Below are 16498 nucleotides of genomic sequence, written 5' to 3' on the forward strand. Positions count from 1 at the left end.
GTTTCTTAGCTTGTCCAGTAACACAATTTTCTCTGCTAAGGTCATAACTTGATCGTTTTGTCACTTTGGAGTTCTTACTAATTGTATTATTAGCCTTTGGTGAGGCTGGCTTACGTCCTGGGGCCATGTGGAATGCAAGTGGGAGGCAAGAGGCTCATAATCATAGTGTGGTTACAACCACAACAGCCACTTAAGGCAGTCAGGTGTGGACTGAAGACTGAGGGAGAGAGAGCAGTGTTGCCATATCCAAACAACGAAATTATGCTAGGGCAATGAAAAAATTATGCTAGATTGAGCATATTTGTTCCAAGTAAAAAATGAATTATGCTAACTTGAAGCTAAATGATAAAATTCTATACATATTCGTGCAACATATTAATTATGTATTGTTTACTATGAAAATATTAAAATGAACCTACATACAGTAAGAGGATAAATATCGGTATCTACCCATACTGCTTTTTCCCACGAAACTTACGTTTTTCTGATGGATTTTGATGTGATTCGTTCGATTTTGAGCATCATTTCCGTCGGAAATAACCAGATTTTGAGATATGACCCCCCCCCCCCCATCCCCCTGAAATAATGAGGGATCTTTGGGGAATCGGGGATTATAGGGAGGGGGGGAAACACAGAAAATGGTCATTTCCGACTGAAATGAAGCTGAAAATCGAATGAATCATACCAAAATCCATCGGAAAAACCTAGGTTTCATGGGTAAAGTATAAAGCTCAAACTTATCCTAACCTAACCGAACCAAACCGAACCTAACCTAAAACCTAACCTAACCTAACCTAATCCAACCTAACCTAACCTAACCTAATCCAACCCAACCAAGCCCAAACTGAAAGTAACCAACTATTCAAACATCTTACCTTATTCGTCTCTCTCTCTCTCTCTCTCTCTCTCTCTGTGATTTGTAGCTTTTATAAAATTATTCTAAAAATATTCCATTCCATTCTAAATTATGCTAGAATGATTCTAAAACTTCTAATATGCTAAAAAATATTCCAGACTCGAAAATTTGATCAAAATTATGCTAAAAGAATAAAATTATGCTAGATATGGTAACACTGGCAGAGGGGCCACGGGAAAGGGACAGAGGGTGGCGTGAGTTTACCGCGCTACAATTGGAAGCTGCGGGAATTTCAAATTTTTTTTTTTCTGTATATTCAAGGATATTTTTGTTGAACTTATTAATGCTAAGAAAATCCGCGAGAGGGCAAAACCGTAGACAAAAAATCCGCAAAAAATGCGGGATTACTGTACTGTACTATCATATGCACTGGTACACAAATTACTGTACTGATACTGTACTCAGTATGGGAAGGTCTGTGTGTGTGTGTGTGTGTGTGTGTGTGTGTGAGTGCCTCACAGTGGCCACGCAAATTCTGACCTTCGGTAGAGAGGCAGCCGGGCGCTGTCACCAAACGTGTACCCGTGGCTTGTGGTCTCTGTTTGAAGGTGGTGGCAGTTGGGCAAGACTTAGCCCTGTGGCCACACGACTTTCAATGTTTGGTGGAGGGGTAGACGGGAGCTGTCACTGAACATGTACTCGTGGCTTGTGGTCTGTATTACATGCACGGTGGCAATGAGGAAAAAGCTAGCTCGGCGGCTGCGCGATACTAGGCACTGGGTGGGGATGCTTACAGAGGTTTTGACACACTTGCGTGTTACAGTCGTATTGCTCGGGAGCTGGAGGTTCACTGGGAGTGATCAAACAAGTGTGCAACTCTGACCATTCAGTATAGGGGTAGACACACATTTTAGCTCTGGTTGTGGGTAGATGCTGTGGCTCAGTGGGTTAGAGCGCTCCGCTCTGACCGAAGGGTCGGAGGATCAAATCCATCCAAAGGCCATTGGTAGACATCAGGAAGGGCATCCAGTCATAAAATGCTATGCGCTCCAATCCAAAGTCCTCTACCCAGGGGCAACGCCTTAGCCCTTCGGGGATACCTGGCATAAAACCAAACTTATTTTCATCTATTTGTGGATTACGGACTTCATCCTGCACATGGCTCGAGCCCAGTGGCCCCAATACCGAATGCTTGGACATGTCAGCTAGCCGGCCGAAGTTCTCGGGCATTTTTACGTCTGGATACTGGCAAGTAAATTCGGATAATGGTAACAGAGCAAAGGCCTAGTATCCAGATACTGAACACATCTGAATACTGGGCGTCTGGATAAATGAGGGATCACTGTATACTGATGACTATCTACCTACAAAGTTTCATGCCTTTATGACAAACTGTCTGGCCTGTGGCCCTCTTTCTACAAGCTGCACTTGGTGCGTGTCACATGCCATATGCACCGCCAGTGTGTGATGAAACTTGTCAAAAACAAATCTTAAAGAATTGGGCTATCATATGGTGCAAACCACACAGTGATCGGCCCTGTGGTTGCTGAGATATAAGCTTCTCAAAAGCATTACGGTCAGGCCAGGTTGGCCCGCTCATAAGTGAGAAAATGCCACTGCTTGACGAGAAACTCAAGGGGGCTTCACCCTAGCTCATAACCAGTACCAAGCAAGTCATACATGCAGGAAAAAAATCCGCATTCCATGACCTGCTGTTCATATGATGTCTGTAACTGCTGAAACCACCTGCATGGTTAGTTTTTTCCCATTTTTTAAACTTCCATATACCTTACCTCTTTAATGTTGCTGTCTTATATCTGCTTTAACTCCATAAAGTACAATAGGCTATGCCCATTGGAAGCATATCTGTACTCTAACCGAGGTCAGAGAGGATCTTTAGTAGGTGCATATCTGTACTCGAGCTGGACTCACACAGAGTCTTTAGCAGACCAGTTGGGGTCACCCTGGAGAGTTAACATGTTAGATTTTTATAATGGGTTCTACATGTGGAGAGAATGGAGAATGAAAGACTGACTAAGAGGGTGTATGTAGGCGAGGTGGAGGGAGGGAGAGGGAGGGGTAGACCGAGGATGAGGTGGAGGGATGGAGTTGAGAGGTATATGAGGGAGGGGGGGGTGAGTTGGGGGGAGGGTAGTCAATTGGTGGGTGACAGAGTGACTTGGAGGCGTTTTGTCTGCGGTCACCCTTTGCAGGATTAGGGCATCGGGCTATAGATAGATAGATAGATAGTTCTACATCTAGTATGTTGATGCAAAGTGCACCGAACCCTAGGTTAACACATTACCCTCACATATAGATGGTCAACCATACAGGAATGTACACAACAAGGTTACATATATGAAACCTCTCAGATGTGGAACGTGCTCTGGGAGAGAGCTGTGTTGTTAACCCTTCTTTACCGAGCACCATGTACTGCGTCGGCGACCACCCCCCTCCCACACCGAGTTGTCACGCAAAATTTTTGGTGCATCAGGGGTTGGGGGGTAATTCATTATCATGTCCAAGCTAATAACTCTGCGTTAATTATTTTTTAACATCAGTGATCATATAAACCCCAAAAGACTGTGCCAAAAAAATAAATAAAAATATTACATATTTTTGTTTATCAGAAGTTTTGTTAAAATATACATACATAAATAACCAATAAATATTTTGGCTTGAAAACAGTAACACGCACAGTTTATCCATGTATTTACTTACCTTGCAATTTATGTTGATTTCTTGCAGTAAATAATAGTTTTTGTGAGTGAGAAGGTGACTATATACAGGTGCAATCTGAGGAAAACGCAACCAGGCAAGGCACAACCATACGCGATAGGGAAGAATGAAAGCGAAAAAAAAAAAAAAAATGAAGGAAGAGGGGGAAAACTGATGTAGAAGGAAAAGAATATGGGTGTAGAAAGTATAAAAGTAAAGAAAAAGTACAAGGAGGAGAAAAAGAAGGGATAGTAAGAGAGAGATGAGAAAGATGAAACAATCAAATGCACTGTAGAGGCGATTTTCATTTTGATAAATTACTTCCGGATGCACATTCAGAAAATCTTCCACCACATTTGGCAAATCATTTGGTCTTTTGTCTGAAAAAGGGTCACTCAGTAACCTAAATGTGTGAGGAGTTGAAAAGAAGTCAGAACTCGAGGCAGACACACTCGACACACAACTTTCACTGTCGTCTGTGTTCCCACCCTCACTCTCTTCTGGCTCATACAATGGATCATCGTCAGTTTCCTCAGACAACCACTCATTATCAGATTCATTTAGATAACTGTCTAAATGGAGGGTAAAATCCTCCTCCTCATCACTTGATGACATACTTCTGTTTAACGGGGTATGTGGTGGTGTTTAGCGCAGAGTATACATTCCCTCCAGGGCCACAGGCACACTAAGTCATCACTCACAAATTTGCTTGAAAAAGTCGCAGATTTGCAGGGGAGGCGTGGGTGGTGGGGAAGCTATAATCTGATTGGTGCTTGAGACGTCATATATGCAGTCTACAGTTGGTCAAAACTAATGAGGTTTCATGACGTATGTATGACATAATAATGTTGCCATTGGTCGAGAAAAAAGGAGTGTTATCATATAGTTCTGAAGCTGTAAACCACATGGAAGGATTATAAGAGCCATACCGAGGCAGCAAAGCCGTGCAGACAAACATGATGTTTGGACGTACATGTGTACAGTGAGTCTTCGAAATACGAAAACCCGAAGTACGAATTTTTGATGGTACGAAGGCGATGAATATAGGACAAATTCGACAATATGAAAATATCTGCCCCAATGATACGAAAATCGATGCGAAAGGAAATGCAGAGATAGCCCGATTACCCAGACTGTATGGTGTGAAGAGGTGCCTGAATAGTCTGAAATTGCAATTAATCTGGCGGATACAAAACATAAGTACTGTTAGATTTATTTATTTACCGGTAAATGTACAGTGAAAGACACAACTATCTTCTCTGTTCAGTCAGAAGAAAATTTACACCAGGTGAAATACAATGAAAACCCTGTTTCTACTAGTGCGTGTTTCAAATGGTTCAATTTTTCCACCCTATTTTCGTCAGACTTTGAGAAGTTACTTGTGTCTTTCACTGTACACTTGAAGCAGCAGAAAGACCTTACCAATTCAATTCATAATCCTCCAGCTTGTTTCTGTAATTTTCTGACAACTTTCAGTTTGGCAAATTACTTTTTCTTGCTGAAAAATTTCCTCCCTGTTATTATAGTCACTTTCCCCTACGATTGTTTCCAGCTCAGTGGAGGAACCTCAACGTGCTCAAAGGTGGATATCGTTTCCCAATTTCCCAACTGGAGGTTAGGTTAGGTTAAAATTATTAGGTACAGATAAGCTTAGTTAGGCCAGGTTTAGTTAAACACTTAGGGAAGAACAGTCCTTTCCGCCATTATGTTAACGAAATAGACGAGTTGTCACACCAGCTAAAAACGACAGGGACACAGATTTAACAAGAAACATTTAGTGTATTTACCAACCCAGAAATAATCTGAAAAATATAACTGACTATCAGGAAGAACTGATCTGGTAAGGTGCTTTTACTGCTTAAAATAAAGCGTATGTTTAGCCCCCTCAATGACTGTGGGTTCAGAAATTTGCGTGCTCCCGTGGTTGGCCTTGGGACCATTTTTTCAAAGTTCTAAAATCAGTTTCTTTTTCTTACGTATGTGAAAAGACTCGTCTGGCACACCTGGCTTTTTTTTCCCCCCTAAACCCATCCTGTGATTTGCTATGATTTGTGTAAGAATTAATTAAATTAGGATGCGTGTTACATTAGCATGTAAATGTCGGCGAAAACATCTGGGATGAAGTGAACTGTGAACGCCTGAGTGCTTGGGATGATAGAGTAGGCTCATGTAAACACATCAGTGACCTATGTTCCCTTCCCATAATTGCTCGCAGTTTTTTTATAGCTCACCCTAACTCAACATCATTGACACCGAAACAGTAAAGTGTTGTTCAGGGGCGGCAGCTATGAAGGGGTTAATGGAATACTGTATGAAAAATTCAAAATGGGCATGGTGCACAGCGTCGCAAATGCTTGCCAAGAGAAAACGAATTAACTCCTCTCTGGTAAACATATTATCGCGCGCTTCTCAGTTGAGTCCACGTCCCTCCTCTCCTCGCAGCTTCACTGTATGTGAGGATATTTTCGCAGCTCTTCACCTTTTCGTATTGTTTCGCCATGCCTCCCAAGCACCCTGCATCATCTCCAGCATTGGGGGAGCCCGCAGCAAAGCAGCAGCAGCACCGTACTATAACTCTGGCAAGGAAATTGGAAATTATAAGACCCCATAAGGAGAGGCAGGGAGTCTTGGAGATTGGGCGTTCATTAGGCCTTGCAGTTTCCACCGTCAGGACTGTGAAGAAGAAAAAGGAGATGTACAAGAAAGAATATGGCCACCTCCTTCTCTACAATTGTATACAGGTATTGCTTACTTCAAAATGGGGGGGGGGGTAAAGTTAAGGTGGGGAGTCTGAGGGGGTCCTGGGATGCATCCCCCCAATGGGGGGATGTACGAATTTCGAATTACAAATGTTTTTTTTGGTCCCTATCCCTTTCGTATATCGGAGACTCACTGTACAGTACTTCCAAAATTTTCTCGGTACCTCAGTGGCTTTAAGAATGGAAGTACACATGTACTGCCAAATGCATCTTGGTAAAGAAGGGGTTAAAAGCTAGAATATTACTTAAAGATGGTACAGTATATAATTATAAAAAGAATGCACATAAACAGTGTGCTAAGGAACTGCAGCAGTACAGAGGTTCACAAGAGGAGTAGAAGATGCAACCTACAATTGACAGATATGGATGAAGTCTGTAGAAGAGTAGTGAACATCAGTAAAAGAGAATGAAGAAAAGAGATTAACAAGGAAGAACAACTCATATGAACAAATCTCCCTGGTGTTGCTTCTGGCATAGCTACCCTCTGTTGGAGGGCATCCAGAAGGGGTAAGGTATTGTCAGTGGAAGTAAACTGTCACTTTTCAAAGTTTTATGGCAGAACAACAGACTCTGAATCTAACAAGCTGATGGTACTCACATGTTTGCAAGTGCTTTGATACGTGTCAGTGAGGGTCTGGAGCGATGAGCAGAGCCCTGGGTAGATTGAGGGATCATAGAACGGTGGAGCTGCCTCAGGGATGACCGTAGCTCACCCCATACACCTACCATCACACTTCCACCATCCTCCACACTACTCAGTCTACTGTAAAAGCAATCCAATTTTTTTTTTTCCCCACAAGTAAGGAACAATATAGTGCACAGTAAAATACTTCATACTGCCTGATAAAGAAAACATAATTTACCTTCAAAATTTAGCAATGTTAACTATCTTCAAAGTTAGAAATTCTATATTTAAACATTTATCATACTATTTCTTACCATACAATTAATACAGTATTCACTGTTATTAGCATAGGTGAAAAAGATGACAAAGCAATTTGTATTACCAGGTTCCACATTTAAAAATGACAAATATAATAACAGGAATTGAAAGTAGCCAAAATCATATGCTAGCCACCAGGGCTTGCTGCTGGTCATATTTAACCCTTTAACCGCGGGCACTGTTTTGCCCCGACTGGCCTCTCCCACGGGGTTTCCAGCCAAAATGTAAACAAACTTTAAACCTTTATAACTCTGCACAGAATAAATCTAGAGCGAAAAATAAGGTACCATTAGAAAGTACTAACCTTCGGCTTTGCAATGATGTAGGTTTCATGATTTCGTTGACTATCACTGGATGGGCAGTGCCATTAGAATTGAGCGATCTAAAATCACTATTTTTCGCTCACACACCATACCAAATGCCAACCTCATTCTGATAATAATACTATAAACATATATGAACACTGCACATACGATAAACACCCACTCTGTGTTCACTGAGGCAGGTAAAAGGCACTGTAATTGCCCGCACTTCACTGCCACATCAGCGGTGTTGTCACTCACACAGCTGGACAGATACTGATGCGTGTTTGGTCAGGGGTGGGGTGGGGGGCCCAGGGGGGTGGGAGGTGGGGGCCCAGGGGGTGGGAGGAGGGAGGTGGAGGTCGGCTGGAGTGAAAGAACTTAATAGCTACTCTCCCTTGAAACAACTGGAGCACGGAAAAAACGCGCGGTATTCAAAATATTCACAAACATTCGAGAATGACACCCGCAGTTTGGTCCAGTTTTTGCAATGTCATTCTGGGATGACACCCGCGGTTAAAGGGTTAATATGCAAACAGAAGGCGAACAGATGGAAAAAAAAAAAATCCAAACACAAGATTACAGATGTCCTCTACTCGTAAAAATCTGTAACAGGTGCTCTTTAATTTCTGTAAGCTGAAGTCTGGGGGGAAAGTGGGAAACTCATCTGGGAAAGTGAGTTCCAAGAGAAGCATTTTGGGGGGAATAAATTAATTATAACAGGCATAAGTTCTGCAATAGGGCAGTGCGACAGTCCAGTCATGAACACTACTAGCTACTCATATAACACAGGGAAAGGTGTGGAGAGGTGATGCAAATGATGCAGCTTCATGTGTGCATTTGTCATGAAAGTATCTGTAAAATAATGCAAGGGAGCAACATTCTATCTTACTTGTAGGACAAGTAGTTCATTTGTAAAAGATGGGTTATTAATAATCCCTATAGTTTTGTTCTGAACTTTGTCCAACTGTTTTCATGCAACCACTCCACATCCACTCCCTAAGAATGAGAAATGTTCAAGTAGAGAGCACAGATGACTCTTTTAACTAATTGTTAACTGCTCATCAGTAGAGAAGTTATAGATTCTGTACTGTATTTCAAGTTTCTCTAAGGCAGTTTTAGCAAGCGATCTAATGTTAGAGGTCCAACTGAGGGTACTGTTAAGTGAAACACTGACAATTTCAATACCTACAGAGATAGAGATATTGGTTGCTTTGAAGGAACTATCAGAATTGGGCAATATCTGTCTACAGGATTAGTACTCTGGATATACAGTAGACCTTCTCTAAACTGAATCAATTAGGGGGAAACCCAATCTGATAAAGCCAATTATCCATAAAGTCTGATGGTCTCTCCTTGAAGCAGAATATGAAGCACACAATGGAAAAAAAAATAAGTAAATAGCATATTCTACTACTGTACAAAAATGAAATCTATACCAATTTTACATTTATAGGCCAATAATTTTACACCCTTAACACAGAACTTCTTCATGACTGGCCAAAGCGGGTGGAAAAAACTGCCACCAGCCTTGGAAACTGCGTTCTGTCACCCAGCACGTGGGAAGCGATCTGGTTTGATCTGGTAGCCCTGCATTATATACCCCATGTAATGGACAGTACAGTACCAGTATATGTTAAAGGCAAGAAAAATGCCCAGTGAGCCCAGAGTCGCCCCCATGGTTTTTACCATTTACCGGATGGTACATGTACATATATGTACAGCAGTTTGTTTGGGACCTCAATGTACTCATTAAATCTGATATCCGGTCTAACGGGGTACAGTAAAGCAAGGGGCTACTGTATTTGGCTTTCCAACCATTAAATGAGGCAATGTTGTCTTTTCCTCATTCAGTGATCTTGATCAGCTTGAATTATGGAGACTGCTGCACTGAGCTTGGAGTTAGAGATACAGTACCAAACTTTATGAATGGGTGAGAGTGGGGCTGCGGCAGGGATGTGTGATGTCACCTTAGTTGTTTAATAATTATATGGATGGTGTTGTAAGGGAGGCGAATGCAGGAGTGATACGTGGAGGTTTGAGTCTGGTGAATGCTGATGGTAGTGAGTGGAATCTGAATCAGCTGTTGTTTGCAGATGACACTGCGCTGGTGGCTTTTTTTTTTTTTTTTTTTTAATGCTAGGAAGGAGGAACCACAGGCCATGAGCCCGCAAAGTGTTCCTTAAAAAAAAAAAAAAAAAAAAAAAAAAAAAAATACTAAAGAGAGCCAAATTCAAGATCCGTTCATTTGAGATGCCTGGACACACTGCGTCTGAAAGACGGGAGATCATAGGAAGCAGGAAATAAAGACAGAGGGAGACAGTTCCAGAGTTGACCTGTTGCATAAATGAAGGACTGGGAGTAACGGTTAACTCTTGCATTAGGGAGCTGGATAGAAAAGGGCTGAGTTTGTTGCTAGACGAGTGTTGTATGCCCGTTGTAGAGGTAGAGGGATGCAAGCAGACAGGTCAGAGGAGCTGTGACCATTGAAGTAGCGATATAAAAGAGATAAAGATGCAACAGTACAGCAAAGAGACAGAGGTTGAAGGGAGCCAGTAAGAGGAGGAGAGTTAATAAGAGGAAAAGCCTTTGACTCCACCCTATTGAGAAAAGCTGTATGCGGGGAGCCTCCCCACAAATGAGAGTTGTACTCTATATAGGGGCGAATAAAATCAGTGTATAAAGTCAACAACTGAGCAGAGGTAAAGAAGACACGGAGTCGACTTAGCACACCTAATCTCACGGAGGCACATTTTACAAGAGATGTACCATGATCTATCCAAGATAAGTCCCGAGTGAATGAAATCACAAGCATGTTCAAAGATGATCCAGCATTGAGCTGGATATTATTAAACATTAGTGGGTACTCCCATGGAAGATTTTGTTGGGTTGATAGGTGTAAGAACTGAGTCTCTGATGTATTAAAAATAACAAGATTATTTTAGACCAACATACCCATATCCCACACCAAGCTCTCTTCCTCCCATCATCTCCAGACATCACCTTCTGCTTCCCAAACTTCGCCCCCACTACATCATGGAGGGTGGTCAAAACCCTAGGTTCTGATCACCTCCCAATCATCATCACTACCAAAACCAGAATCACCCCAGCTGGCCACAAACACACATACACTAATTATAAGAGAGCCAACTGGGAGGCCTTTGTAACTGAAACAGAACAACATCTCAAAACACTAAACAGTACACCCATCACAAACATCAACACTGCTGTGCACACTTTCAATACAATTATACAAAACGCAGACAAAAGACACATCCCTAGAGGCAACAGAAAAAGACACAACCCCAACTTCACACCAGAAATTCAAGCCCTCATCAGACAACGGGACACACTGCGACACTCCCCAACACCCCATACACAAGACACCGTACAACAAATACAAGAACTCAACACTCAAATAAACAATAAAATATCAGAATAGCAAACACTAAACCGGAAAAATTACCTCCAAACACTTGACCACAAAACAAACATCAGCAAACTCTACAAAACACTAAACAGCATCACAATTTCCAAGAGCAACACCACACAATCACATGCTGCCATCACAACAACAGACACCATACCCTCAAACAAACAACAAGCAAACACTCTCATCAATCACTTTTCACATGTCAGCCATCTAAACCCCCATCCTGAAGACCGACGTATCATCCGACGTAAGAGACAGTTCCCCACAGACCCCGCTACGCACCATTCACTTACAACCAGACGAAGCACATCGTTAACAACCTCAAGCACTCATCTGCCTGTGGACCAGACAACATAAGCAACATTCACCTTAAACACCTAGGACCACAAGGCATACAAGCACTCAGCAACATATCAAACTACAGCTACTCACACAACATAATACCCAACATCTGGAAGCATGGAAATATCATCACTATCCCTAAACCCAACAAAGACCCCACGTTACCCTCCTCACATCGCCCCATCACTCTCCTCTGCACCCCCTCTAAAGTCACTGAACGACTGATACTACAACTAGTCACACCTCACATTCCCCTAGCCCAGTCACAACATGGCTTTAGGCCACTACACTCCACAAACATCCTTCTTACAGACCTTACACAAAGAGTTTTCAATGGCATGAATTCAGCTGGGGCACCACACAGAACAATCCTAATCACACTAGACATTAGCAAAGCTTTTGATGCCATCCCCCGCCACAACCTCACAAACAAAATACTCAACACAAACATGCACAACAACACAAAAAGATGGCTGGCAAACTACTTAGCAGGCAGATGTGCACACGTAACATTTGCCGGTCAGTCTTCTAACATCAGAAACTTCACAAACGGCGTCCCCCAAGGATCTGTTTCTCCCCTTCACTCTTTAACCTATACATACAAGATGTACCCACACACCACAGATATACATAGCTTCCTATGCAGATGATATAACACTTACATGTACGCACCAAAATGCAAACACTGCTGCACACATCATTCAACCTTACCTCAACACACTACACGAATGGTTCACCACAAACAGGCTCAAAATAGCCCCACCCAAATCTACAGTGACTCTTCTCACAAACTGGACAGCAGAACACAGTCACATCCCACACCTCACCATAAACAACACTCCCCTACCACACACACACACACCCAAAATCCTTGGTGTAACATACATCAATGTCATTTAAACAACACATCACAAACATTAAAAATAAAATAACACCAAGACTCAATGCCTCGAGGTCACTTGCCCATACAACATTCGGACACAACAAAGAAACCACCACCACAGTATACAAACAATACATACGTTCAATGATGAATTATGCAAGCCCTGCCTGGGCTTCTAACCTCACCAAAACACACTACAACACTCTACAGACCATACAGAACAAGGCCCTAAAAATAATCACAGGCTGCACAGCTACCACACCCACAGACCACCTACATCAAGAAACCAAAGTTCTCAAAGTCAAGGATCACCTAGACATGAGGCACCCAGTTTCTTGCTGCAGCCTCCACAAACCTACAACATCCACTACAATACATGGCAGCACATCCACCCACACCAAGGAACATCAAAACAACACCCAGCACACGATACCATACACAAATACTGTCATCTCTCTCCCGTTGTCCACCTCAAACCAGCTTCCAGAAGCATATCCACACTCAGATCACTCGCCGCTCCATTCACTCAACACAGCTGCAGGCACGGCCTCCTGACATCCACCCTTCTGAATCCTATCTTCCTCACGAGGACAGGGTCCACCTAGCCAGGCTGAGATGTGGGCACCATCCAGCCCTCTTAAGCTACAAGAAGAGGCTGGATGACTCTGTCGCTGATGCCTGTCCAGGATGCAACACAGCACCCCATACTATTAAGCACATTATGAAAGACTGCATTGCACACAATCACCTATGCCAACAACACAACATACACTCTTTGAGAGCTCTGTGGGAAAGTCCGGTCTTGGCCATGGCCAACCTAAGGGACTCGGGGCTGTTCGGCCAGACTGCCTAGGGAACAACTACTACTACTACTACATGATTATTTTTACCCCAGTCAGAGATACGAGCCAATCAGACATTAGGTGTGCCATAGCCTCATCCCTTGTTTGTTGAAGTAACTGCTGAGGTGGACGTTGCGGAAATCGAATGGAAAAGTGAAGGGTGGAATCATCAGCGTACGAGTGGATAGGGTTAGATGTACAGCTTAGGTCACTGATGAATAAAAGGAAGAGAGGTGGTGATAGGACAGGACCCTGAGGAACACCACTGTAGACAGATCTTGGAGAAGAACGATGGCCGTCTACAACAGCGGCTATAGAATGACCAAAAAGGAAGCTATAGATGAAGGCACAGATAGAAGGATAGAAACCATAAGAGGGCAATTTGGAAATTAAAAGGTTTTTGCCAGACCCGATCGAAAGCCTTTGAGATGTCAAGTGCAATGACAAAGCTTTTGCCAAAGTCCCAAAAGGAAGATGACTAGGAATCTGAATGGCAGATGGGAAGATTGCCAGTGGAGCGTCCCTGACAGAACCCACACTGACGATCATAAAGAAGATTGTGATGGGAAAGATACTTTAAATTTCTCTATTAAGAATGGACTCAAAAACTTTTGAGATACAGGATGTTAAAGCAACTGGATGATAGTTAGAGGGTAGGGAATGGTCACCCTTCTTTGGGACTGACTGAAGAAAAGCAAACTTCCAGCTAGAAGGAAAGGTACAGGTTGATAGACAAAGGTGAAAGAGTTTACCTAGGCAGGGTGTAAGCACAGAAGCACAGTTCTTGAGAACAACAGGAGGGACTCCTTCAAGCCCATATGCCTTGTTAGTACTGAGGCCTGTGATGGCAGAAAATACATCAGCTGAAGAAATTTTAATGTCAGCCATGAGGAAGTCAGAGGGGGGTAAGTGATGGAGGAACAGCACTGGAATCATCTAAGGTGGAACTGGAGGAGAAAGTCTCAGCAAGGAGATCTGCTTTATCAGTAAAATAGCTACAGAACCATCAGAGTAGAAAAGAGGAGGGAGGGATGATGAGGTAAAGCTGTTAGTTAGAAAGGTTTTTGGCAAGGTGCCAGAGGGAGGAGGAAGAATTCGAGTTCAAGAGTTGAGAGTAAGGATGAAATTATTTTTAGCAAAGCGAAGAGCAGACTTAGCACGATTCCAGGCAGAAACATAAAAATGATGTGATTCACGGATAGGTTGGCTCTGGTACCTTTTATAGGCCCTCTACTTGTTGTGGACAGCATTAGAACAAGTGTAATTAAACCAAGGCTTTCTTGCATTAGTCAAAGGATATGAGAAGGGAATGTGTGCTTCCATGCCAGAGAGAATAACCTCCGTAATGCGCAAGGCACGCTCAGATGGCTCCCGGCCATGGAAGCAATAATCATTCCAGGGAAAATCAAAGAAGTACTGCTTGAGGGCTTTCCAATCAGCAGCTCCAAAGTGCCACAGTCAATGTTTCTTTGGAGGGACCACAGGCCGTACCGGAGTGATAGGACAGGTTAAGGTAATAAGGTTGTGATTGGAGGAGCTCAACGGAGAGGCTTGATTAACAGTGTAAGCAGAAGGATTAGTTGTAAGGATGAGATCAAGTATGTTGGAGCTCTCGCCAAGGCAGTCAGGCATACGTGTAGGGTGATATACAAGCTGCTCTGGGTCATTAAGGATAGAAAAGATGTAGGCTTGTTCACCAGGTGGATCAGTGAAAGGAGAGGAGAGCCAAAGGTGGAGGTGATCACTGAAATCTAGAATGGAGATTTCAGAGAATGAAGAAATGGGTAGAATGTGTTCCATCATAGAAGTAAGACAGTCAAAGAATTTTTCTCAGTCAGTAGAATTAGGGGGTAAGTAGACAGCGCAGATATATTTAGTCAAAGAATGACAGGAAAGCTGAAACAAAGAGTAAAGAAGTCAGAATAATCAAGTTCAACAACACAAGAGGAAGATGAGTCATTGCATAGATATACACAACAGCAACCTTTGGCTTTGAAATGAGTATAGAGAAAGTATGAGGATACAAAAAAGGGTTTGCTATCAGATGCCTCAGACAGCTAAGTCTCAGTTAGGAAGAGAAAGTGAGGTTTAGAGGAGGAGAGGTGGTGCTCAACAGAGCGAAAGTTAGAGGAAAGGCCACGAATGTTGCAGAAATGAAGTGAGTGATGCAGAGGAGAGACTGAGACAGTTGGTAGAGGAGTTTGGAAGGTTTTTTGAAAGGAGGAAATTCAGAGTAAATGAGAATACAAGTAAAGAGATGAAGTGTATGAGGCTGGTAGATGGTAGGAGGATGAACATAGTACTGAATGGTGAGCTGTTTGAGGAGGTAGACTGTTCTAAGTATTTTGGGTCACATGTTGCTGTGGATGGAAGAATAGATGCAAAAGTGAAGTTTAGAATGAATGAAGTAGGAAAGGTGTTGGGAGGAATGAAAAAAGCGTACAGATGTCATTTGCTTAGAATGGATATAAAGAGAAGGCTGTATGAGGTTGTTGTGGTACTGACTGCATTATATGGGGCTGAAACATGGAATATGGGTGTAGCAGAGAGGAATAGTTTGAATGTAATGGACATGAGGTGTCTGAGGATTATGTGTGGAGTGACACATAATGATCAAGTGAGAAATGATGAAGTGCAAAGGAGAACTAGAGTTGTGCAGGAGACGAGTGATCGAGTTGGGCAGAGGACATTGCGATTTTGGGCATATGGAGAGAATGGATGATAAGTGATTGGTGAAAAAGATAACTTGATTGAACGTGAGAAGTGTAAGGCTGAGACGAAGATCACAAATAGGATGGATGGACAGTGTGAGGAGAGCGTTGGATGTGAGAGGGATGTCTGTTGAGCAAGGAAGCGTGGCTGCATGTGATAGAAATGATTGGAGGGAAATTGTGGATGTGTAGAGCAGCTTGTACAGCACCCTACCCATATCCCTGACTGCCTTGGAGTGAGCTAAAACATGCTTACCTCTTCCTTACAACTAATCCTTCTGCTTACTCTGTTAATCTTTTCTCTCTGTTGGGCTCCTCCAATCACAACCTTATCACCTTAACCTGTCCTATCACTCCTGTACGGCCTGTGGACCCTCCAAAGAAATGTCGTCTGTGGCACTCTGGAGCTGCGGATTGGGAGGCCCTCAAGCAGTACTTCTTTGATTTTCCATGGAATGATTATTGCATCCATGGCTGGGAACCATCTGAGTGCGCCTTGCGCATTACGGAGGTTATTCTCTCGGGCATGGACGCATATTTTCCATTCTCACATCCTTTGACTAATGCAAGAAAACTTTGGTTTAATCATGCTTGTTCTAATGCTATCTGCAGCAAGGAGAGGGCCTATAAAAGGTACCGGAGCCAACCCACCCCTGAATCACATCTTTTATACGTTTCTGCCCGGAATCATGCTAAGTCTGTTCTTCGC

General features: G+C 42.9%; 1 protein-coding gene across 1 annotated transcript in view; it reads right to left on the minus strand.

The window, feature by feature from the left end:
- LOC145404649 (uncharacterized) overlaps positions 1–16498 on the minus strand; it is a 392001-nt gene that overhangs the window by 333710 nt on the left and 41793 nt on the right. The window contains exon 3 of the mRNA XM_080276173.1: positions 6932–6987. Coding sequence (XP_080132299.1) covers positions 6932–6987 — 56 coding nt within the window. The remainder of the gene's footprint in view (positions 1–6931; positions 6988–16498) is intronic.

The sequence above is a fragment of the Coenobita brevimanus genome, chromosome 64 (genome assembly GCF_032717465.1).
Source record: "Coenobita brevimanus isolate Jiangsu-jjx chromosome 64, ASM3271746v2, whole genome shotgun sequence".
Lineage (NCBI taxonomy): Eukaryota > Metazoa > Arthropoda > Malacostraca > Decapoda > Coenobitidae > Coenobita > Coenobita brevimanus.